At 40.6% G+C, this 25,400-nt stretch overlaps 1 protein-coding gene across 2 annotated transcripts in view; it reads left to right on the top strand.

The window, feature by feature from the left end:
• The window catches only part of DOCK8 (dedicator of cytokinesis 8), a 218,192-nt gene that overhangs the window by 27,803 nt on the left and 164,989 nt on the right, over positions 1–25,400 (top strand). The window contains exon 2 of one of the 2 annotated variants that reach the window (XM_028117339.2): positions 19,501–19,603. In XM_028117339.2, coding sequence (XP_027973140.2) covers positions 19,501–19,603 — 103 coding nt within the window. Of the gene's footprint in view, positions 1–19,500; positions 19,604–21,028; positions 21,155–25,400 lie in introns of those variants that run through there. The other variant, XM_028117340.2, reaches the window with a different exon arrangement.

Genomic DNA, 25,400 nt, shown 5'->3' with positions numbered 1-25,400 from the left:
AGTTGTACGTACAAAAAGGAAATGATATTTGATGAAAATTCACCCTTCAGTAATTGCTCTAAAATCTTTTGCCCGTTGCTCATGTGGGTATTTGAATGACATTTGGAATACAGTCCAAGACTACTTACCCCTGGAAGGATTCATGGTATTGGAGCTGAGTTCAAAGTCTCAAAAACAAGCCCAGACCTGTTCCTTTCAGTAGTCAGAGTGAAGTTTAATATCCTTCTTCGGAAAGCTTTTGCACATTAAGCTTGCCACCGCTAAGCTGCTGGAAAGGGAAAATGCCAGAAGTTTAACTCCTATAGCAACTCTCTTATGCAAGTTACGTAACCTTTCTTAGTTTGTAAAGCAGAGGTAATAATACCTACCTCATGGGGTTGTTGTGAGGATTAAATGGGCCAATTAATATAGTCCCTGTCAGACCGTAAGCACGTATTAAGTGTGAGCTTATGTAGTTAGAGCAGTGGGCTTTTCCAGGTCATAAGGATTATAGACACTGTCAGGTTGCCTCTGTTAATAGTGGATTATTTTAAGGATGCCCCACAAGGTAAGGAGAACAGGAGCCTGCTTAGTTAGCACATTGGGTCTGTAGATCCAAGGGCAATTCTATTTTTTTTCCCTCTCTCCCTTGCCAACACTTACAAATGGCATATTTCACATGAAAATCCAAATTTCTGGTAGCACTGGGCATGTACTGTAGCATGGCAATGATACTCTGTCTAGAGTGCAACAGGCCCTCGGATCTGCACGCGGGTCTGGGGTCTCAGCTTTGCTGAGGTTAGCGCCGACCCCTGCTGTGAGTAGACGTGCGCCTGGGGCCTCCATGTAAGGCTGTGCAGGTTGCTCACTGTACAAGGCACCCAGCTATGGGGCCAAATCAGGGCTGAATTCCTATAATCTGCAAAGGGCAATTCTTATAGCCTGACAGATTTGGGTCTCAGGGTCTCCTTTTCTTCTTTTCTCTATTGCTCCCCCTTCCTCATCTACTAGCCCTGCTGACATCTTTCCATTTCAGGTTTCTTCTCACTTACAGCTTCTACTGCTTTACGACTTCTGTTTTACTGCCTCCATCTGTGTGTTTCCACACCTCTGCCCACTCCACCATGCTTGACAGGATCGACTGATTTGCCTAAGATCATACAATCAATAGGTGATGAAGACAGATTTGAACCAAGCTTACCCCTTGTTGGAAAATGATTACTGAGTAAGTTAGCATGAGGACATTGAAGATAATTTATTAGGTTTGCTTATTTAAAAAAATCCTGTATAGATTTCCTTGCTTAAATGAGGACAGGCTTTATTGTTAATTTTTACGGATAGCCCACATGCATTTAAACTAACTTGTTACTTCCTTGTCTGGGGAAAACTCAGAAAGGGGCCAAGTTGAGCCCAGGCTGTCCAAAGGCACAAAGTGCTGTATTCTGTCCTTGAGACAAGGGTTTGATTCAAAAGTGTATTTGTCTGAGACTAGCTGTGAAAACCTGATTTTACCTTCTTTACTGTCCATCTCTCCTGGAAAAGGACTTGACCCCCATTCCCTCCATTGCTTTTTGGGACTCATTATCTTCCCCAACCCCCTGGGCCCCCGTGGGACGGTCTGGGCTTCATTTCCTCAGTGTTCTTGTATGCAGTTGGCAGAAGCAGGGTAAACTGAATCGTGACCTATACCATGGCCGATTTCGTTTCTATGTTACTCTCTCAAGTGACTAATCATTCAACCCACTGAAACACTTCCTTTATGCTTTAGAGTGGTGGGAATTACAAGCATAGGTCAGAGATTCGTGCCACCTTTAAATTGTAACACACAGATTTCTGCTTCCTTGATCGCGCTTACCTGATACAACTTTCTGTAGGAACAGAGACAGCGGTGGACTTTCTTGGGCGTTAAGAGAACCGAGTTCTCATCTCATCTTTGCTTGTTAGTTTTAGGCAGTGGATCAACCTCACTGAGTGTCTTCTGACTTGTCTTGCTCACCTCCTAGGCAGTGAGGCTATGGGCAGGGAAGGTGGGCTTCGTAAGGTTCTAAAATTATGCAGAAACGAGATACTAGCAAAGCTGGAGACGTGTTCCCTGCCTTCTTGTGGGGAAGACCTTGTGCTTGACCCAACGGGATGGTGCAGGAAGAGCTGGTCGTGTGTCGGCTTTGCGCGCCCAACGTGCAATAGCTTCATTTCAGAGACTGGTTTGAGGTTTCTTGTTCCTAAAATCTCATTCGTGTTAATTACCGCGTATTAACTTCACCTTAGTGTGTTTAGCGCACAGTCCCCTGGTTCTGAGGCATTTGAACACCCTCAGGGATCATAATGCCACACTCTGGCATTGAGAAAAGAGGGTGAGGCCAACATTTTGAATTGCGTTCAAATGCAACTTTGTATAAAACAAGAAGTATTCAAGAACCGGAGGAAGTTAAAGCTCTATGTTATTCCCTTGTTAACGGTGAGAAGTAAAGCTATTTTCCTTGTGTGTTTAATATTTGGGAACTGCATAGGAGATTAGTTTAATAGGAACCACAATATCAACAGTAAGATACATTCTTTTTTTTTTTTTAAAGATTTCATTTGAGAGAGAGAGAGAGAGCACAAGACGGGGGGCAGAGGGAGAGGGAGAAGCAGACTCCCTGCTGAGCAGGGACCCCCCCCCCCGCAATGTGGGGCTCCATCCCAGGACCCTGGGATCATGACCTGAGCCAAAGGCAGACGCTTAACTATCCGAGCCACCTAGGCGCCCCCATTCACAATAAATTATTATTCTCATATCGCACATGAGGGAAAACACTGCATAAGAAACCTCTTCCCCCCCCCCCCAAAATTGGGTGAGCTGTTGTTTTAAGCCAGTATTCTCGACTTAAGACTTAATAGCATTTTGGTCCATAACTCATGCTTCACAATTTCACCAAAGCAAATGCCATAATATCCACCATCTTGAATAACTCTTTAGTGCACAGAGTGTATTCTAATTTATTAGGAAGGGATTTAAGGGGTTTTTACTTCTGCATATTTTCACAGTAACATGACAAACACTTTATTTTTATTTATTTTTTGAGAGAGAGAGCATAGGCAGGGGGTGAGGGCAGAGGGGGAGAGAGAGAATCTTAAGCAGACTCTATGCTCAGCATGGAGCCCCATGCGGGGCTCGATCCCAGGACGCTGAGAGCATGACCTGAGCCCAAATCAAGAGTCGGCAGCTTAGCCGACTGAGCCACCCAGGTGCCCCCACATGACAAACACTTTAGTAAGGGAGGAGCAAAGGAACTTATTTTTATAACTGGATAGAAATGTCATTAAGGATATACAGCATCAGGATTTTTATGGCATGTAGTGGATGGAAAACAAGAATGAGGCTCTTTCTGAGGCCAGCAGGGAAGACTATTTACAGAAAAGATAAAGGACACGGGGGCTTCCTGACAAATGTTGGCAGAAGACTGGGCATGGCTTCCCGACCAGGATGAGTGCTACAGCTGAGCGAGTGTGAATGTGCCCATCCAGCCCAGGGAGACACCTGGGAGAGGAGACGGGGGCTCCTCAGGTCAGACACTTTGCATCAGAACTGGCTCCAGTCACGCAGGTCTTCTCTGCTTCCATTCCCTTTTCTGGAAGATGGGGATATTACTTATCCTAGTGTGAGGACTAGTGTGGCTTTACAGAATGTGTATAATACTCGGACCTTATAAAGACATAACGTTTCAGAAGCCTCGGGGAGAGTTCCTTTGCTCTGTGAGTAGCTAAATATGTTAGTTGAGGTGGGGTCTGGTCACATTTTCTTTTTGAACAATTTTCCCTCATTTTGGCCATCTCCTCCCGCCTATGAAGACACCAAAAGATTGTCTCGCCTCAGATGCCTACAGTCATGAAACAGTAGGACCATGAGTGGAAAGATCACTGGATAGTGTAATGCTTGGTTTAGAATAAGGAAGCTTGTTACAAAATACAGACACTCAGGCCGCAGTGCACATTTGCATATAAGCTTCTCTTAAGGGCAGGGACCGTTGTCTGCTTTCCTCACTGTGGCACCTTGAAAAGTGGGTGCTCAATAATTGTTTGTTGAAAGAAGAAATCAAGGTCAGACTTCTGGGCTTAATGTCTCCTCTTTCCTTCCTGTTTTTCCTAAGAGATTCTCTTCATTCTACAACTTTCCTAATTTGCTCTCTCTCTCCAAAACATCACCCCTTGGAGACTCCAGTCCTCCCCCTTCCCCACTCAAGAGCTCTTTCCTAAAGTTAACAATAGTTAGCCATTAATAGCTTCATAACTTAGGAAGAATGCAGTTTCTCTGGTGTAAGGAGCATGGTTCCTATCCTCCAATCTAAAATAAATGTTGAGGGGCACCCGGGTGGCTCAGTCAGTTAAGCGTCTGACTCTTGGTTTCTCCCAAGTCACAATCTCAGGGTCATGGGATCAAGCCCCGCGTTGAGCAACGTGCTCAGTGCAGAGTCTGCTTGAGATTCTCTCTCTCTCTCTCTCTCTCTCTCTGCTCCTCCACCCCGTACGTGCTCTCTGTCTCTCTCCCTCTCTCAAATAAATAAATAAAATCTTTAAAAATATATAAAATTAAATAAATTTTGAGGAAAAAATAGAGATGGTTTGGGGTTGGAGATTTTGGTAATCTTGGGGTGCATTTGTTTGTATAAAGTGGCACATTTTGGCTAAATCTGAGGAGGAAATATAAATGTTGGTAAATGAATGTCTGTTAGGATCTTGGTTTTCAAATGAACTGGGTGGGCAGGGTTAGTTAGGCTAAGGGAGGTGGTCAGATGGCCAAGTCCAAAGTCTGAGGGTGGGTGAGTGGAAGGCAAGGGCAGCCTGGCAGGCGGACCTGGAGTTTGTCGGCTCACAACAGAACAAGGGGTTCTCAGGCTTGAGCGTGCATCAGAATCACTTGGAGGGCTTGTTAAAACACAGATGCTTGCCCCCCACCCCAGAGTTTAGGATTCAGTAAGTCTGGGGTGGGGCCCAAGCATTTGCTTTTCTAACAAATTACCAGGGGATGTTGATGTCGCTGGTCTGAGAAGAGCTGCAATATAGGAAGAGTATGAAGGTACAGCCAACCTTCCTGGCCTCCGCTTAGTATGTTTGTCGACCACAAGCTGAGGCTGGGTTCAAGAGCAAACAAAAACTTTCTCAGTCACCCCAGTAAATTCCACAATTTAAGGAAGGAAACCGACAAGAAAGGAGGGGTTAAAATCGTCCCATTTCACCTTATTGTAAAAGGCATTTTTGTACTTCACAGCTGCAAGCACTTTGGTTTTAGAGGCCACAAGCCTCTTGGGGTCTTACTGAAGGCACTTCACTAAGACGCAGACACACTGTTAATTCACTGCCTTGGCCAGCATATCTGAAAACAGCCCCGTTCTATGGTCTTGGAGGAAAAAAAGAAGCATGTGGTCTTTTAATGGCCAAGGAGCTGGCCAAGCCCAGGACAAATAATTTAGATAAATCGCAACTCAGAACGGAGAAATGAGGTGCTTTTAATGAATGGCGCCCAACAGTGTTTGTTGAGTTTAATGGAATCCAGGTGGATCGAGAGGTGGATACAAGGGCTCAAAGTATGTGAGAACACAGTTTTATGTAGAAATTCCAGGGGACGAAGAAACAAAATAATACAAGAGCCCTCAAGAGACTCTTAAGATGTTCAGGCTCGTTCCCATGTCTCAGCAGAAGAATTTATGTTATTTAGAAAGCTGACAACGTTGTAGGTTAACAATGTGTATGTGTGCGCGTATACAATTTCTGTCACAAAATTAGGGCAACCACTGCACAAGCCATATGGAAAAAGAAAAGAGAATTAAAAAAACTATTGTTGTCTCTCTAACATATCTGTGAATAGCATCTCCTGCTAGTGGTTTTGCTTCTATGTATTTTTAAATTGTGTATTTAGATTTAAATGCATTTTTTTAAAAAAAGCTTATACAATCATAGTGACTAAGAGCCTGGTCGCTAGAGTCAGAGAGCATTGGTTTCAAATCCTGACTCCAGACATTTCCTGTCCTGTGTTTTGTACTTGTTGAATGGCGGAAGACAAACTCCGTTCATAGTGTTGCTGTGGGAATTCAGTGGAATGGTCCACATCCAGTGCTCAGCACAGAACCAGGCCTAGCGCAAGCACTTGATACATATTGGTATTATTTTCCGTTTTCACTAAGAAGCTGTGTCAACCTTCCACAATCCTAATAATCGGGAACATTATCGACATCGAGAAACATGCCTATTTTTAATTCATGAGTCTGGTAAGATTTCATTCCGCAAATTCTTCCGTGGTTCAGACACTGCTTGGAAGAAGATCTTCTTTGACCAGCTTGTTGAGAGCCCTTATTACTTGGGTTTTCCTCAGAAATTAGACTCATCAAAGAGCAGTCTAAGTCGAAATATACCAATGACCACTGGGCTTGGAGAGTTTGGTTTATTTGCTCTTTAGTAAGGCTGGGTGGCTTTCCTCCAAGACCGCAGACTCTGACTGCACCATTGAGGGCATCGCTTACAGCCATGTAGACAATGGGTTGCTAGGGAGACAGGTGAGAAACTGTGGGTGGAGAGATGTAGATCTCTTACCCCTGTTGGAAAAACAGCCCTAAACTCAAGCTTAGCCAAATCTACATCTGCAACCTGGACTTCTCATTTCTGCCCCGGACCTGCTTATCCCATTGCCAACTTGACCTTCACTTGGAGTCCTCTTGGGACTGCAAACCCAAAATGTCTGAACCAAATCTTCAGGCTGACGGGAAGTCATCACACGGTGCTGAGTTTTACCGTTGCCCTCTAAAAGAAGGGATTAATTCTGCTAGATAGCAGCTTCCTGCCCACAAAGGGAAGAAAAGAGCTCCTCAATGAAGACCTTGGTTTTGTTTATCAGATAAACAGATCTTGACTCTACAGGATAGTTATAGGTACAATAAGCAGAATGGCCAGTTCGTTCATTAACTCCTTAAATTTGATGCAACCATGTTGTACATTCTCTTATATTTCTAAAGTGTTAACTGATAAAATACTATGAAGAACAAATACACAAATCCTTTGGCCCAGCAATTCCACTTCTAGGACTTTATTCCACAGATGTATTTGTAAATGTGTGAATTAGCCTATGTGCGATTTACTGAACATTATTTGTGCTGGCAAGAAGCTGGAAACAACATGGAATATAAATTGGTGCAGCCACTCTGGAAAACAGCGTGGAGATTCCTCAGAAAAACTTACAAAGGTTTGCCGTTTGCGATAGCATGGATGGACCTTGAGGGCATTATACTTAGTGAAGTAAGTCAGAGAAAGACAAATACTGTAGAATCTCACTTATATGTAGAATCTAAAACAGAACAAAAAACTGAGCTCATAGATGTGGAGAATAGATTGGTGGTTGCCAGAGGTACTAGGTGGGGATGGGCAAAATGGGTGAAGGGGGTCAATTGGTGTAAACTTCCAGTTATAAAATAAATAAGTCACAGGGATATAATGTATAACATGGTGAGTATAGTTAATAATACTGTGTTACATAATTGAAAGTTGCTGAGAGAGTAGATCTTAAAAGTTCTTGTCATACAAAAATCCATAACTATGTATGGTGGCGGGTATTAACTAGGCTTATTGTGTGATCATTTTGCAATATTTATAAATATCAAATCATTATGTTTTATACCTGAAACTAGTATAATTTTATATGTCAATTATACCTCAATAAAAAATTGGAAATAACAAAAATATGTAAAAGAGATTAGTTAAGAAAATGCCCGTCTGTATAGTAGAATATATATACAGCCATAAAAAAGACTGAGGGGATTCTTACATGCTTATCTATCAGGCAAAATGTAGCTCACCAGTGAATGGATAAACAGATTGTGGTGTATTCATACAATGTAATCGTCCTTCATTGAAAAAAAAGAACAACTATTGGTACACACTACTGTATCGATGAATCTCAAATATTATTTTCCCATTTGTGTACAGTACTGGGGAAAGAATATGTATATGTATTTGCATCTATATTGTATATGTACATTAATATACGTAAGAAACTATTATGTGGATTGTCTATGGGGAGGGAACTTGCATCACTGGAAGACAAAATAAGAGAGAGACATTTTGTAATGTTCTTTTTTTATACTTTTTATATTTAAAAGTACACAAATAGAGGGGCACCTGGGTGGCTCAGTTGTTAAGCATCTGCCTTCAGCTCAGGTCATGATCCCAGGGTCCTGGGATCAAGCCCCGCATCGGGCTCCCTGCTTGGCGGGAAGCCTGCTTCTCCCTCTCCCACTCCTCCTGCTTGTGTTTCCTCTCTCGTGTCTCTATCTGTCAAATAAATAAATAAAATCTTAAAAAAAGTACCTAAATATGGCATACTCAAAATAAAAATAGAATAGTTTATAACTATATCTAGATATTTTATATAATTTTTCCCTTTTTTCCTTTTTGGTTTATAACTAGTTTTTTAAAATTCATTTATTCAACCTATGTGTATAAAGAAGATGTTTAATATTATTCCATCTGCAAAAATAAGCAAATATTTAGAAAGCTAGTATGTTTTTGTTGATCCCGAGTTTAATTCTGTGGTGTGAGACTAACTATTCTATATGATTTCTGAACTTTGAAGTTTGTTGAGACTTGCTTCGTGATCCAGTATATGGTTACTTTTGGAAGCGGCGCAGGAAGAATGTTTACTCTGTCATTAAGTGTAGATTTTCTATATAAGTCAATTAGATCAAGTTTGTCTATCATCTTCAAATCTTATATATCTCTGATTTTTTAATTTACATGTTCTATCACTTCCGGAAAAAGTTTGCTAAAGTCTTTCACTATAATTATGAATTTGATATTTCTCCTCTTCTGCAGTTCTTGCTTTATATGTTTTGAGCCTTTATTACTTGGTGCATACACATTTAAGTTTGCTATATCTTTCTGGTGAACTGACTTTTGATCCTTTAGAAAATGTCCTCTTTACCTTTTGTCACGCTTGTTGCTTTAAAGTCCTTTTTGCCATATTACCATAGCTACACCAGCTTTCTTTTGGCTATTTTTGCCTAACTTTTTTCCACCACTTTGTAAGCAGTTTATCTAGGCATTTACCCAAGACAAATAAAAGAATATGTCCATAAAAAGGCTTGCACATGAATGTTAATAGCAGCTTTATTTGTAACAGCCCCAAACCGGAGAAAACTCAAATGTCCTTTAGCAGGTGAATGGGTAAACAAATGGTGGTATATCCATGCAATGGAATACTCCTCTATAATTAAAGGAAATGAATTATTGATGTATGCTACAACATAGATAGATCTCAAAATAATTATGCTTGTGAAAGAAGCCAGAAGAAAGAGATCCATTGTATGGCTCTATTTATGTAAAATTCTAGACAATGCAAACTAATCTATAATGATAGAAGATAAATTAGTGGTTACCAGGGAGCAAGGGTTGGGGGAAGGAGGGAGATTAAGAAGTGGCACGAGGAAGTTTTGTGATTGCAGTGGTGGTTTCATGGGTGTACACTTGTGTCAAACTTATAAATTATCCACTTTAAAAATGCGCAGAATATTGCATGTCAATTATACCTCTATAAATCTGTTTAAAAAGTAAAGTATCTAAGTATGTCTCTTGTAAGTAGCATATAGTTTTTTTATGTAATCTGATGATCTTTGTCTTGTATTTGGTGAATTTACTCTAACTATATTTAATATAATTACTGACATATTTGAGTTTGTTTTTTCCTTGCACTCCTTCGTTCCTAAGACTCAAATAACTTATCTCAAACATGATGATAACAAACCAGTAAAAGTAAAAGTAAGTCTCACTAAGTTATAAATCATTACAGTTTTCAGTTTCTTTCCTGGTTTTCAGAAATGAGCAAGATGAATCCTAGATAAAATTCTAAAGCAGATGCCCCTTTTCAACAGAAAGGTTTATGCTTAGGCAGATTGCCTGGCATTTTTTTTACCTTTTAAACCCCTTCACTCATTTCTCCCATGCCTTTTGGCAACCACTAATCTGTTGTCTGTATCTATGAGCTTGTTTCTGGTTTTGTTATAGATTCCATATATAAGAGATATCATATAGTATTTGTCTTTCCTTGTCAGATTTATTTCACTTATCATAATGCCCTCAAGGTCTGTACATGTTATTGCAAAAGGGAAAGTTTAATTTTTTTTCAAGATTTTATTTATTTATTTTAGAGAGGGGGGCGGGCAGAGGGAGAGGAAGAGAGAGGGTCCCAAGCAGACTCTGTGCTGAGCGCAGAGCCCCACTCAGGGCTCCATCCCATGACCCTGAGATCACAACCTGAGCCAAAATCAAGGGTCAGATTCCTGACTGACTGAGCCACCCAGGTGCCCCAAGATTTTACTTTTTTATATAGCCGAATAATACTCCACTGTGTATGTATATACAATTTATTTATCCATTCATCCATCGATGGATGCTTAGGTTATTTCCATGTCTTGGCTCTTGTAAATAATGCTGCAAAGAACATGAGGATGCATATATCTTTTTGAATTAGTGTTTTTGTGTTCTTTGGATAAATACCCAGAAGTGGAATTGCCGCATCATATGGTAGTTTTATTTTTAATTTTTTTGAGGAACCTCCATACTGTTTTCTAAGTGGCTGTACCAGTTTACATCCCCACCAACAGTGCATGAGGGTTCCCACTTCCCACATCCTCACCAACCCTTATTATTTCTTGCCTTTTGATGTTAGCCGTTCAGACAGATGTGAGGTGATAGCTCCTTGTGGTTTTGATTCATATTTCCCTGATGATTAATGATGTTGAGCATTTTTTCATGTACCTTCTTTGGAAAGGCCATCTTCTTTGGAAAAATGTATATTTTCTGTATATCTTCTTTGGAAAAATGTCATTTCAGGTCTTCTGCCCATTTTTTAAATCAGATTGGCTTTTTGCTGTTGAGTTGTATGAATTTTTGAATATATTTTCGATCTTAGCCCCTTATCAGATATATGATTTGCAAATATTTTCTTCCACTCAGTAGATTGCCTTTTCATTTTCTTGATGGTTTCCTTTGCTCTGCAGAAAGTTCTTACTTTAATGTAGTCCCACTTATTTGTTTTTGCTTTTGTTGCTTTGCTTTTGGTGTTAAGAATAAAAAAAATCATTGCCAAGACCTATTTCAAGGAGCTTACTGCCTATATTTTCTTCTAAAAGTTTTATGGTTTCAGGTCTTCCATTCATGTTTTTATTTGAGTTTAAGTGTATATTTCTACTGTGTTTCCCCCCCTTTTTTAAAAATTTTTATTTATTTGACAGAGAGAGAGACAGTGAGAGAGGGAACACAAGCAGGGGGAGGGGGAGAGGGAGAGGGAGAGGCAGGCTTCCCGTGGATCAGGGAGCCCGATGCGGGGCTCGATCCCAGGACCCTGGGATCCCGGGATCCGAAGGCAGATGCCTAACGACTGAGCCACCCAGGCGCCCCTTCCCCTCTTTTTCAACTTGTCTCTTGTTTCCAGAGATTACAACAATACATACTTATTAGAATTCTGCAACGAGTACTTTCACCATTTCGCAAACAATGCGGGAACTTTAGAAGATATGAACTCCATTTACCCTTCCCACCTTCTGTGTTATCACTGACATGGATTTTAATGCTATGTATATTTTAAATTTATTTAAGATTTTTAATTTTTTTAAAGTGATCTCTAGGGGCACCTGGGTGGCTCAGTTGGTTAAGCATGTGCCTTTGGCTCTGGTCATGATCCCAGAGTCCTGGGATTGAGGCTGGTGTTGGGCTCCCTGCTCACTGGGGAGCCTGCTTCTCTCTCTCCTGCTCTCCCTGCTTGTGCACTCATGCTCTCTCTCTCTCCCCCTCTCGCTGTCAAATAAATAAATAAAATCTTAAAAAAAAAATAAATAAATAAGTGATCTCTACACCCAACACGGGGCTCAAACTCACAACCCCAAGATCAAGAGTCACAAGCTCCACCAACTGAGCCAGCCAGGTGCCCCAATGCTATGTGTATTTTAAATCCACATTATTATCATTATTTTGTACTGTCGATGTACTTCATTGCTTTCAACACTTTTGTGCTTCCATCTGGAACACTTTTCTGCTCTCCTTCTGTCTGAAGAGCTCTCTTTACTATTTCTTTTAGTCCAGCTCTGCTAGTAATAAATTCTCTCAGTTGTTGTTTATCTGGTAAAGTCTTTATTTATCCTTTCTTAATGAAGGATATTTTCACCAGGTAGAACATTCTAGACTGGTAGTTGTTTTCTTCCAGTGCTATAAAGATATCATTGCATTGGTTTTGGGATTTCACTGTTTCCATTGAGAAGTCAATGATCAGTCTTACTATTATGCTTTGGAGGCAATGTGTCTTTTCCCCAGATTTTTTCAAGAACATTTAAAATTTCTCCTTGATTTTTGTGTTTTACTGTGATGTGGCTAGGTTTGATTTTCTCTGTATTAATTGTGATGGGAGGTTGTATCTGTGTGTTTTGAATCGTCTTGGGTTTGAGCCCTGCATTGGGCTCCCTGCTCAGTGGGGAGTCTGCTTCTTTCTCTCCCTCTGCCCCTCCCCCTTCTCATGCTCTCTCAGACAAATAAATAAAATCTTTAAAAAAATTACTCAGTACTTATAGGTGTTCTTTTAGGTGATTATGCTGCCTCATCAGTAGGAGGTAGGACTATGTCAGGAGAGAAACTGATGCCTTAGCGAGACCCTGAAGACATTGGCTAACTCTTCTCTAGGCTCCCTCTGGGAACACTCAAAACACTTCAGTCATCGAATAAATATTCTTCCTATTCAGAGGAATTTTCCAAGTGAAAGGAATTTGGGACTCCCCTGTGAGGAAGAAACATAAGTTCCACAGCTTGTTAATAAGCAGCAAACTTCTCTTTGTAATCATGTTTCCACTTGTTGAATCATCTTCATAAAAGTTGTACATTTACGGCATGTCTGTTTATGAGAAGAGATGGAAAATATGAGAAAATCTGAAACCTGAAATATCTATTATGGAGCCCCAGGCTAACGAACTTCTGAGGAATTTGTTCCAGACTCCATTAACGTGTATGTATATGTAAGGATGGAGTTATATTCATGTATTATATATGTAGATAATATATACTGTATGTATAGTATATATTATTATGTATATATTATATAATGTATAATAGTGTGTATATATTATATAATGTATAATATATATAATTTGCTACAGCTGTTAATTTTGTAGCCTTTTAAATTTAAAGGTACACTTTAGGGCCCCCTCAGTGGCTCAGTCAGCAGAGCATGCAACTCTTGATCTTGGGGTCGTGAGTTCCAGCCCCATGTTGGGCATCGAGATTACTTGGAGGCAGGGCTGGACCCCACGACCCCTGAGACCAGGACCTGAGCTGAAACCAAGAGTCAGATGCCAAACCAACTAACTGATCCACCCGGGTGCCCCACCTTCTGTCGTTTTGATGTGGTCAACTCCAGGAACTACTCACTCGTGAGCCCAGCTGTGTGTTTTCAGACTTTATCCATGCCATGCGCTGTGATCCAACCTGGCTTATTTACATCATTCAGAGCTACTTTTTCTACACACAATAATAGATTTAAAAATCTTCATTATCGTTGTTTTACTGTACTGCCCTAACCTTATAATTCAGGAAGCAATTTCATTGCTTACTTGGTGCAAATCATTGCTGGTCCCGAACAATGGTTATTTTGCAAGGTTAAATTACACCATGTGCCTGTGGCCACATACATGTATGTGCCACCCACAAATGTCTGTAATTAGTGTTTATTACTAGCTGCGTACTTTACGCTCGTATTTCTTGAGTGTTTTGTTAGTTACTAAGTCAGTTGTTAGTTACTAAGGGTAAATTATAGTTTTACTTTTCTTTATTCCACCCTGTTCACTCTTGTTTAAAACATGTCACATTCAGGAAAACCCTAAGCCCCTTGAAATACTTATTGACTTGTTTTCTTTCTTGAATCCATTTTAAAATTCTTCCAACCATTTTGGCTGCTGACCATCCAGCATATAGTGAAAGAATTTTCTTTTAGGGATGAAAGCCAGTGAGAAGACTTCCAGGGCTCTGTAGTTTTCCTAGCACAGCTGCTGATGTAGATCATGGTGCTAACTGTTCCACTTGGAGATTCTTGAGCATCTTTGCCAGTTTGAGCTGGAAAGGTGCCCAGGAAATCAGATAGCCCGGCCCCTTCATTTCATACGTAATGGAACTAAGACTCCGCTTGGTTAACTAATCTACTTGAACTCAAAGAGCTGGCAAATGGCTACATTTATGTAAAGAAACAGGACAGCCTGATAGTTAAAATACTTGAATACTCCTTCATACTCCTACTTCAAGTATTAGATGTCGTGAAATGGTAAAAACAAACAAACTGCTTTTTTCCATCAGGTCTGTTCCTACTTCTTTTTTTTTTTTTTTTCCAAAGTATGGCTCGAAAGTCCTCTTTTTTGGGGGCGGTGCAGATGGAGAGGGAGAAAGGGAGTCTTGGGGCTCTCAATCTCACATGGGGCTCGATCTCACAACCCTGAAATCATGACCTGAACCGAAATGAAGAGTTGGATGCTTAACCGACTGAGCCACCCAGGCACCTGGGTTCGATAGTCCTCTTATTCCGGAAGCCTTCTAAGCATTCCTAGGCTGAATTACTAACTCCCTCCTCTTTTGCTCACAAGGCATGGTCACATTTTTTATTATAATACTCATCATGTTCTGTTATAATTATTTATTCAGTTATCCATCTGTCCTCCTCCCTCCCACCCACTGGGCTGAGCCTCCAGGAACAGCAACAGTATCATCTTGGACTTTAATCCCTGGCACTTGGCAGAGAGCCTGGCACTTTTGTGCCCTCGATGTTTTTTGAATGAGTGAAGGAACTAATACTCTCTCATAGTCGTGCACTATTAGCAAATCTTTATTGACATAAAAGTCACCAGGAGTTGCTGGCTAAACATGCAGTTTTCCAGGCCATGCCATAAGAGATGCTGTTTCTGGACGGGGATAGGGCCTAGGAATCCACATTTTATTAAGCAGCTGATAATTGGAAGCATATGGTCCATAGTTCACACTTGGCAAGCTCTGCTCCATCATTGGTTCTAGTTGGCCTTTAGTCCCAACTGTGTGTATCACAATTATCTGTCCGTCCGAATAAAAACAGAGCTTTGCTACCCATCCCCCTCTACCATTCTGACTCCTGAGTGGGGGTACCAACATTTTAAACAAATCCCAAGGCTCCCTCCCAGTTTAATTTGTAGAAATAAAGAAAATAATATTTTAAAGCATTTTGAGTTATTAGAAAAGTGTCTTAGCTCATCAAGGAAATATCATGATATATATAAATCTGGCATCATTAAGATTATCTGACACATGTTGAATTTGGTCTGAGACTCAAATACAGAGGAAATAAAACCCACACGCCATCACTACCTGTGTGGACACCAAGTCTGGATGACCCCTTGCCGGGGCTGAATTCTCTTCTCTGTGTAGGCAGGCTTTCCCCTTCGCTAGGGTCAATGTACAGAGGAAGAGGGTTGATTCTGATGCTGGGATGCTAGGTGCTCTTCTGAGAATGAAGTTCCATATCACTAACATTATAGCTGAAATTTACAAAATTTAAAAAAGTCCCAAGAGTGCCTGAAAAACAAACTGAGGGTTCTAGAGGGGAGGGGGGTGGGGGGATGGGTTAGCCTGGTGATGGGTATTAGGGAGGGCACGTTCTGCGTGGAGCACTGGGTATTATGCACAAACAATGAATCATGGAACACTACATCAAAAACTAATGATGTAATGTATGGCGATTAACATAACAATAAGAAATTTAAAAAAGAAAAAAAATTCCCAAGAGTGCACCTGTGCCTGCATGCTATTTTATATGTACACACCTTTTTTCAAAATGATGAACTTAAGCAACTTTACATCAGAAAGAGCTGAATGAGGTAGTGATTAAACTAGCTTTAGATAATTACCAAAAGGATTTCTGATCCTTACACATATACTGTTAGTAATTCTATTCAGTTCCTCATTTTACTTTTCATTTGTAACTTGGTATGCACTTTTCCATGGGTGAACCTAATTCACATTTTTATTTTAAGTGGTAAAATCGTATTTCACCTATTTGCTATTATTTACTTGGTGCTCTCCCTTGTGTTGGGTGCTTTGGTTATTTTCAGTTATTTGCCACCATATACAGAGTTCTTATATTCATTACTGGTCAAATTATATGTTTGTATGAAATGGGGTATATTCTCCAAGGTGAAATGATCACATTGAAAAGTAATGACAGTTTTAGAGTTCTTGTTGTGTATTACAGTGTTGCTTTCCAGAGGCACTGAACCAAGATACAACCCTGTGGGGTTCCACTGGGGTGTGGGGCATGCTGATTTTCCCACAGTTTGACCAACGTGTGATTTTGTCCTTCTAGCTTATTTTTGCTGGTTTAATATGGGCTTAGGGCCTCTCCAGAGAGATTTAATTTGGACGTTCTTTAAATGATAGAAGTTCTTTTCCATGTGGGACGATTCAGTATGTTCATTTTAAGGACTAACAATTCATCTCCATATTTGACAGCTTTAAAGGGACAGATTTAATTGCATTCTATAGAATTGATCCCAGGCTCCACTGTCAGGGAAGAGGATCAGTTGTGTGGCTCCGAATTGGGAAACCGATGTGGAGAATTGCAACAGAAACACTCGCTGACCCTCTTTAAGAAGGATTGAAGAGCAGGAACATTCTTATTTCATGCTGAAAAAAATATTGGGGTTTTGGCATAGGATGACAGATTTTGCTTCAAAATGAAAGCAAGAGTCTGTCCCTGCTTCCTTTCTTTGACTCTCTTATAATGCCCTACCTTTCCTGATCCTTTTTAGATATTCCCATTTCAGATAGACCCCTCTGGTCTATGGCAGGAAGAGCTACAGAAGGACCATGAGACGAAATCATGTTATTTGAGAGGACCTGGGGGCAGAAGTCTCAGGAGCAGTAAGACATGTCTGTCAGAAGGCACCCAGGTTACAGCAAAGGGCCTTTGCTTGGTTGTCTTGTCCCTCTGTGTCTACGGTCATCTCCCTAAGTAAGCACATAAGCGATCGCCATGTTGGTTTGGGTTCCTTTGTGGTGCCAAATGCAAGATACAGTGTTGTTCATGCAAGATGGGCCTTTTGATATGGACAGTGGTCTAATCTGTTGGTTTTTAAAAATTGGTGATGGTTCAACTTGTAATGAAAATCAGCCTGTCGAGTACTTGGAAGCAAATTCTGCAGATTTTCCTCCATTCTTGGCTGTTTCATTAAATTTGGTAATTTCTGCCTTCACTCTTGTGTTTTTAGGACACTTGCACACATCCATATCTTTATTGAGAAATAATCCACCTAGTTCACCCATTTCACATGCGTAATTTGCTAATTCTTAATATATTCATGGAGTTGTGTTTCTGTCACTACACTCAATTTTAAAACATTTTCTTCACCCCGAAAAGAAACCCTGTTCCCATTAGCAGTCACTCCCCATTTGCTTCCAAGGCCCCAGCCCTAGGCAACCACTCGTCCACTTTCTGCCTCTATAGGCTCTCTTGTTCTGGAAATTTCATATAAGGACTAATAAATATGTGGTCTTTGGGTTTAGCTTCTTTCACTTGGCATGATGTTTGCAAGGTGCATCCATGTTGTTGTATATAATAGTACTTCTTTCCTTTTTTGTTGCTAAATAATATTCCATTGCACGATAGACTTTATTTTGTTTATCCATGCAGCAGGTGATAGACATTTGGGTTGTTTCCACTTTTCTATTATGAATAATGCTGCTGTGAACATTCATGTCTAAATTTTTGTATGAAAGTATGTTCTCATTTCTCTTGGGTGCTGGGATATATGTGGGAACATTGTGTTTAACTTTTTTGAGGAACTGCGAGACTGTTTTCCAAACCACTTGCACAATTTTATATTCCCACCAATAATGCATGATGCTCTGATTTCTCCGTATCCTCACCAACACCTGCTATCACCCATCTTTTTTTGAAATAGCCATCCTAGCGATTGTAAAGTGGCAGCCCATGTGGTTTTGATTTGCATTCCCCAGTGGATAATAGAATATTTCTTATCCTAGTATGTTCTTATATTTAAAAAAATTAAATAAAGACAGTATCTTAGGAAATTCAGGACTACAACGAGTATGGGCTGCTTTCACTTCCTGGGAGGTCTCACACTTCACTGCATCATCACATAGGGGTTCACCCCTGCCATGAAGGTGTTCCAGCCATTTCCCTCCATCCTTGTGTCCATCCATCATCCAGAATCCTGGGAAGGAGAGATCATTGTCCTGTGTTGGGTTATGTGCCCACCCCTTTGCTTTGTAGTTATGCCTAGGCAAAGTACAGCATGAGTGTGTGGATCCTGGAGGGACATTGAGGTGCTTTTGGATTGGGAGAATGGACATCACACATGGGACCAGAACAGGCTTTCTGCTTCTGAGAAGAACCATGTTGCCACATTTGAAAGCCAAGCAGACCATGTCAGAAACCTTATAGTGCAGGGTAATTAGTAATTATGCTTTAGCACACATTATAATGGCGAAAATACAAGCTTTATCGCATTCAAATTTATATTTTAAAATTATGATTTAAAAAGTTTATATAGCCCTTTGTTGGATACCCAGCATGTTTCAAATATACAATCTCACTTGATCCTCAATAAATGTCTCTTAGTGTCTAATTATACTATGTAATGGTCTCACTGTGGTTTATATACACGTTTGTGACCTAGCCTAAGAGTCCATCCACCAACAAATGAGATCGAATGAGAAATGTGACGTGAGAAAACATATTCTGAGCTCCACACAAATGACTAACAAATGAGCGCCTCAAAGTCAATCTGTTTGTAAGCCAGGGTTTCCCTGGTCAACAGCTCATGCCAGTAGGTGTGAGTAGACAATGGAGAACAACTTCCATGTTCCTGGTTTCCAGCTACCAAGGATGTTGGCTGAGGGGACAGCAGTGTTGTGATATGCATGACTCAGAAGATCACTCTACTGGGAGCAGTTTGGAAAACGTACAGTCCTTGGAATCCTAGGTAGCATCTAAGGTGCCTGCGTTCATATAATAGTTTTCTAGAATGTTCTGTCATAGCAGGCAGCCGACCAGAAGGGTTCAACTGCTTAAAATTAGAATGCCTGGATCAAAATGGCAGCATGGGGTTGAAAGGACTCTAATTAGAGACCAAATGTCCTCATGCAGAGACAATGCCTCTGAATGGCCTGGGAAGAAGGATCCAAGTGCCCTGGATCTTTCCTGGGGCCTCAGACTCTTCCCCTCCTTCATGCTCCTACCCTTCCAGTATTGGGCAACAGCCATGATTGGTTGTAGGTGTCCTGGCCTTTGTGAACTTTCCAAGGGTGTAGACTATCAGACGAAAGCTACAATGTCCATTCATAGGCCACTGAGGGCATGTTAGTTCTGCCTATTACCCAGCCAAGGCATGGGTTTTAGAACATGATGCCAAAGATTATATCTAGAATTGTGATGATTTGTTAAAATAACCACTTCATTTGGATGTTTGTATTTTACCCAAGGTATTCTTCAGCGGAAATAAGGAAACAGTTTACTCTCCCACCGAACCTTGGCCATTACCATCGACAGAGCATAAGTACCTCTGGCTTCCCCTCTCTTCAACTAGTAAGTATGAGATGGGTTTGCTTAGAGAATGGTCAGGTGCAGAAATGCACAGCATGTGCTTTTCCTTCTTGCTTTTCCTTAGTTCTTCTGCTGCCACCTTACACCTCCTACTACCAGTTCCTAACTCTATGCCTTCTTTTTGACATCACACAATTTCCCTCTCTCCTTCCTTCAGCATGAGCTGGGAGGGCAATGTGGACCTGCAGGGGCCATGGTTCTGAAGTCTCGGGCTTCAGTGGGCAAATGGGCTACTTGATTTCCCCCAAGTTATGATTCCTATTTTGGGGAGGGGGAAGTGGCCTGGAACCCAACTACCATTTGTAACAGGCTTTTATTAGGAAAATAAATCCCCTATCTGGAAAGTCAATTTAGGAACCTTAATTTTTAAAAATTGTTTTCTTTTCTTTTTCTTTTTTTTTTTTTAAAGATTGTTTCAGGCAAGATCACCTTCTCTTAGAGGAAGGCAGGAGGGTCTTTTTTTTTTTTAATTTTATTTATTTATTTATTTGACAGAGAGAGATACAGCGAGAGAGGGAACACAAGCAGGGGGAGTGGGAGAGGGAGAAGCAGGCTTCCTGCAGAGCAGAGAGCCCTACGTGGGGCTCGATCCCAGGACCCTGGGATCATGACCTGAGCCGAAGGCAGACGCCTAACAACTGAGCCACCCAGGCGCCCCTAAAAATTGTTTTCTTGGAAGTATAATTTACATATAAGAAATTCACTCATTTTAGGTGTACAGTTTGGTGAATTTGGCCAATTTCTAGTCACTTAATCTCTACTCAGTCAAGATATAGAACAGTCTCTTTACCCCAGGATACTCCTTGGACCCCTTTGCAGTGGGTCTCTTCTTCCAGGCCCCAGCCCAAGGCAATCACTGATCCACTTCTGTCACAATTTTGCCTTATCTGGAACTTCATATAATTGGAATCACAGAACAGACCTAATTTTTTTTCAAGATTTTTATTTATTTATTTATTTGTCAGGGACAGAGCAGAAGCAGGGGGAGAGGCAGGCAGAGGGAGAAGCAGACTCCCTGCTGAGCAAGAAGCCCGATGTGGGACTCGATCCCAGAACCCTGGGATCATGACCTGAGCCGAAGGCAGATGCTTAACCCACTGAGTCACCCAGGCGTCCCGACCTTCATTTTTGAATCACACTCCCCCTTTTAAGTTGAAGGTAGCTTGTATTTTTATATTAACACGTACTGTTGAGTGTGCATTATGTGTTATATTATTTGAGGACTAAATGCCAGGCAGGTGGGCTAAACCTCACTTAAATGAGATGATTTGTAAAACCAGAAGTTGAGTATTCACTTCCTTTGTGTGAGGCTACGGTCCTTGTTGTGCTCACTTCCTCACTCACAGTATAGCGGTACTTTCTTGCTTCTAGTGGTTTTCTTGAGGAGGTTAGGTTATTTGTTTTGTTTCTCACTTATTACTTCAAAACCACTTCTGCTCTTCAAAGTTTTTTAACCTTCCACTTGGTTTCCTGTAGCCGCCATCTTGCCGCCTGTAACAATTTGCACGCCGTGTAACTGTGTATCTTTTAAAGGTATGTTTGCTGGAGTGGTGTGTGGTTATTTCAATAGGATAATTTGTGTGTTGTGTCATTGATGAAATATGAGTAGTAAAAAGTGTATAGCATCTTTTACTGCAAGAGGTAATGACATTTCTTCAGAAAAATCTGACTTCAGTGGCTTGCTAACTGTCCTTTTTGTTTGTACTTTTCCTGTTTCACAATGCAGATATAATAAAAGCACATTCAATGCATGACGTCCATGACTTCAGATAGATTAGATAACCTTTAGAGTAAGAAATATTAACTATTTTTTTTAATTTGGTGCTAATATATATTTCATTGAAAACCAAAAAATTTTTTTTCTTGAATTTCTAATTCAAATTGTATTCCAAAGTATGCAGAATTCAGTTAAAAAGTGACCAGATACATGTTTATATTTCAAACAAGGTAAGGAGGGAGGGTTTGGTGCCTTGCTTGTTGGTAAATTAAGACTGCAGCTCTTTGCAGTGGCTGAATTGAGAAACAGTGTGGACATCGTAATTAAGAGGCTTTAAGGAAGTGTAGCTGGCAAGCTTTAACCCCTTCTCTCCACACCAGCTTTGGCGTTTATGCTGCAGCCTTGAGTTTTTCATTTAAAGTCACAACGAATAAGAACTTGCTTAATATCTACAGGTGTTCCTTTGGTAATTTTGCCTCCTCATCCGTAGGTTTTGACAAAAGTGAATGTTGATGAATTTCTTCATTAGCTAGGTAGTCAAATCACCATGTGGCTTAACTACCCATTTTCTAACAGAAGACATCAAAGAAATAGCAAAAATAAGCAACATTGTTTAACTATGCAAGGATCATGGGTTCCTGCCTGTTGTAATTTATTCCTGGTTCTATTTGCAAATGAATAGCCTTTAAAATATATGGTTCCTAGTATTCCAGGTTAGCTCCTGATTATCTCTTCCCAGATCACGACTCCAATTTCAGCACTTGGTGCTGCCCCTGTTCCTTCTTGTTAACTGCATGAGGAGCAGGAAGCATGAGGGAGCCAAGAGGCCTGATTTTAATTCCCCCTTTAAACAAAAAAAAAAGCACAGCCTGTCGAGGAAATCACCCTAACGTTTACCTGCCGCCATGCTGTCATATCACAATGAAGCGGCCATTCTTTCCCCTGAATCATCTTCCCAAATGAAGGTTTCTCCAACAGACATCATCAACTTAGTGGTGATTTCCCTTTACCTTAAAAAAAAAAAATCCATATCAAAGAAACATAATGGGACATTTCAGCAAGCTTCATTCCTGGCAAGGCAGAGAACTAGCTTATCATCTAAAAACTCTCAAGCTGAAGTAGCTTTTAAAAAAAACTTTTCTTAAAGGTGAAGCTATAGACTGTTCATTGGTTTCAGACAATTGGAAAATAAGACCAAGTGCATTTTGGCTTTTGTTTCCCTTACCTTTATTTATATAACTACCCATTTCAACAACCCCACATGCTAATACAAGTGGCTATTTAATTTTTAGAAGTATTTAATGGTGCCACGTTATTTAAAACCCAATCCATGGGGCGCCTGGGTGGCTCAGTCAGTTGAGCATCGGACTCTTAGTTTCGGCTCAGGTCATGATCTCAGGGTCGTGAGATTGAGCCCCACACTGGGCTCCAAGCTCAGTCGAGAGTCTGCTTGAAGATTCTCTGCCTCTGCCCACCCCCCCTCAAATAAATAAAAATCTTAAAAAAAAAAAGCAAACCCAATCAGGGATTAGTTTGTTGTCTTGCAAGAGGCCAAAACTTGGCCACAAGCCTAAGTGGACCCCGTTTTGCTTGAATATACCTGCCTTTCATGAATTTGTGGATATGAATAGAATTTTTGTGTTGCAAAAAGGTGCATTGTATCATAAAATTGTATCATAAAATTTTCTTTTATACATAAATCATTAAAAATAAGCACTTTTTTTTTCTACAAAAACTGGTGAGATGGGTCCCAGGTGAAGCATTACTGCCACTGATTTGGTATATAATCTGTGGCAAGTTAATCTCTGTGAAGGCTCCAGGTTTTTTTATTTGCGATGTTGGCCTAAGAGTGCTCCCCCTCCCATTAGGGTTAATAGAATGGTATCATAGACGTTGTGTAAATACTGGTGAATGGTTCTGCCCACATGTTTGGCACTGTCTGTTGTCTGTATGTTGGAGGCAGGGTGAGGGATTAAAAGGTGACCAGAGGTGGTTTCAGCTCTGAAAGGCCTTGTGGTCTACTTGGGAGGACAGAGGACCTATACCGTCTTTAAGTGTGCTAGGTGTTCAAAAGGAGGTAAAAGCTTGCTGAGAGAGGCAGAGAAGACTTAAAGGAAGGTTTTCAGCCCTGGCTGCACATTACAATCATCTGAGACCTTTAGAAACATCTGTGGCCAGGCCCACCAGAGAACAATGAAATCAGAATCTCTAAGGGCTGGAGCCTGGGTATCTTGATATGTTAAAGTTCCCTGGGATTTTAGCATGTGATCCAGATGGAGGATTGTTTAAAGAACCTACATAGGTAGAAGTATTCCAAATAGGAGGAAAAAAAACGTAAAGAAAGGTAGTTTCTTTTGTCGTCTGGGTTGCTCTGGGTTTCAGAAAATGTGGTGGGCAAGGACCATTGCTAACCCTATGGACATATCCTTATATAAATACAGTGGCTTCTGTTGTAAATCACATCAATCACATGAGAGAAAAGGTGTGTGGGTATGTGTGGTTTTATTGGATCTTTGTTTTTAAACTCTAATTGTAAATGTCAGCTGTGATGTATGTGTGTTTTCAAAGTAGATAAAGTATTTTAAACTCTTGCACTGTGCACTGTGAAGAGGGTCGACTGTTTCAAGTTGGCTTTTTAGACCTGGTGATATGATGATAGACCTGCCCTGGGGCTCTTTGACACTCTTCCCAGAGTCGTTTGTGACCAGTGCCAGAGAGCATGACCTTGTGTGTAGACTCACCTGTGTGTAGCATCGCACGTTGGCCTTGGCATCCTCCATTGCCACAGCCTTGTGGGCAGGTCGACCAGACATCCTCTCATGCCAACCATCTACACAGGCAAATGACTTTATAGTTGACATCTTCATTAAAATACTAAAACTATTTTCTGATCATTCAAAGTCGAAAGGAGAGTGAACTACAAGAAAAGGTTGGGATCTCTGTCCTAAAGTAGAAAGGAGGGTATGAGACACTATACTTGGTTAATAACCTTAACCTACATTTTCATAGAGGGAAAAATTCTATTTTTAAAAATGAGAATAGAAAAGATTTGAAGTGAAATGGAATGAATCAGCTGGAATGTAACAGTTCTTGCTGAAGAAAAGGATGTTTAAAAAAGCCACATCCTAAACACCAGGGATACATGAGATGTTTGTGTATAACATCTATGTAAAAAAAAAAAAAGTCTCATACCTTAGAAGGCATTCATTTTTGTAATGTGTTTATGTGTAATGTGTAATGTGTTTAAGCTGTGCAATAAAGCACCCTTTTGCTTTTACTACCAAGAATGACCAAAATGTTAGATCACTTGATAAATATGGTTCTTTTAAATTTTTCTGATGCTATTGTTCTTTTGTGCTTCATCTGTCAAGGAGTTGGGCTGTCCTTAGGTTTCATTGATTTCCCTTGAGAGGCCATGATGGAAATGAAGACCTCAATATAGTTTTCGTGGCAGATTCACAATGGAACATAAAATGACAGAGTGGCAGCCTGCATGCCAAGCAGGAGTTTTATTTCTGTCATTGAAAAGCAGGGACATCAAAGTATCTTGGTAAAAATAGGTTGATGCCCATGATGGCCTGTCAGCATCTTCTACTCAGTAGTACAGTGGAAGATTGACTTTGGGAGAAGCTGGGGAACATTGTTGAATCTAAGCCATGAAGTACTTTGAAATCACTGAAGGAGAAGAACCTTATGTTCTCAGCTCTGTTTACTTAAATATAATAGGGAGCGGAGAGGATTGTCTTAAATGTCCCTTCCTTCCTTCCTTCCTTCCTTCCTTCCTTCCTTCCTTCCTTCCTTCCTTCCAGAAATATGTATTGGGTCTCAACTCTGTGCTAGGTACTGCTCTAGGAGCTGGGGATATGCTAGTGAATACAACAAAGGGTCTAGCCTCATGGAACCTATGTTCTAGAATGAGAGACAGACAAATAAGTGAATGCAGACTATATCAAGGGGCTTAAGTGCCTTGAAGAATAAAAGAGGGAAAGAGGATAGAGAGTGATACAGAAGAGGAGCTATTTGGGTGTCTATTGGAAAGGAGACACTTGGGAAGAATTCTGC

This window comes from Eumetopias jubatus, unplaced genomic scaffold (genome assembly GCF_037043125.1).
Source record: "Eumetopias jubatus isolate StellerSeaLion01/CBP00866 unplaced genomic scaffold, mEumJub1_p1.0 scaffold_15, whole genome shotgun sequence".
Taxonomy (NCBI): Eukaryota; Metazoa; Chordata; class Mammalia; order Carnivora; family Otariidae; genus Eumetopias; species Eumetopias jubatus.
This window is presented reverse-complemented; position numbering and strand designations above follow the sequence as displayed.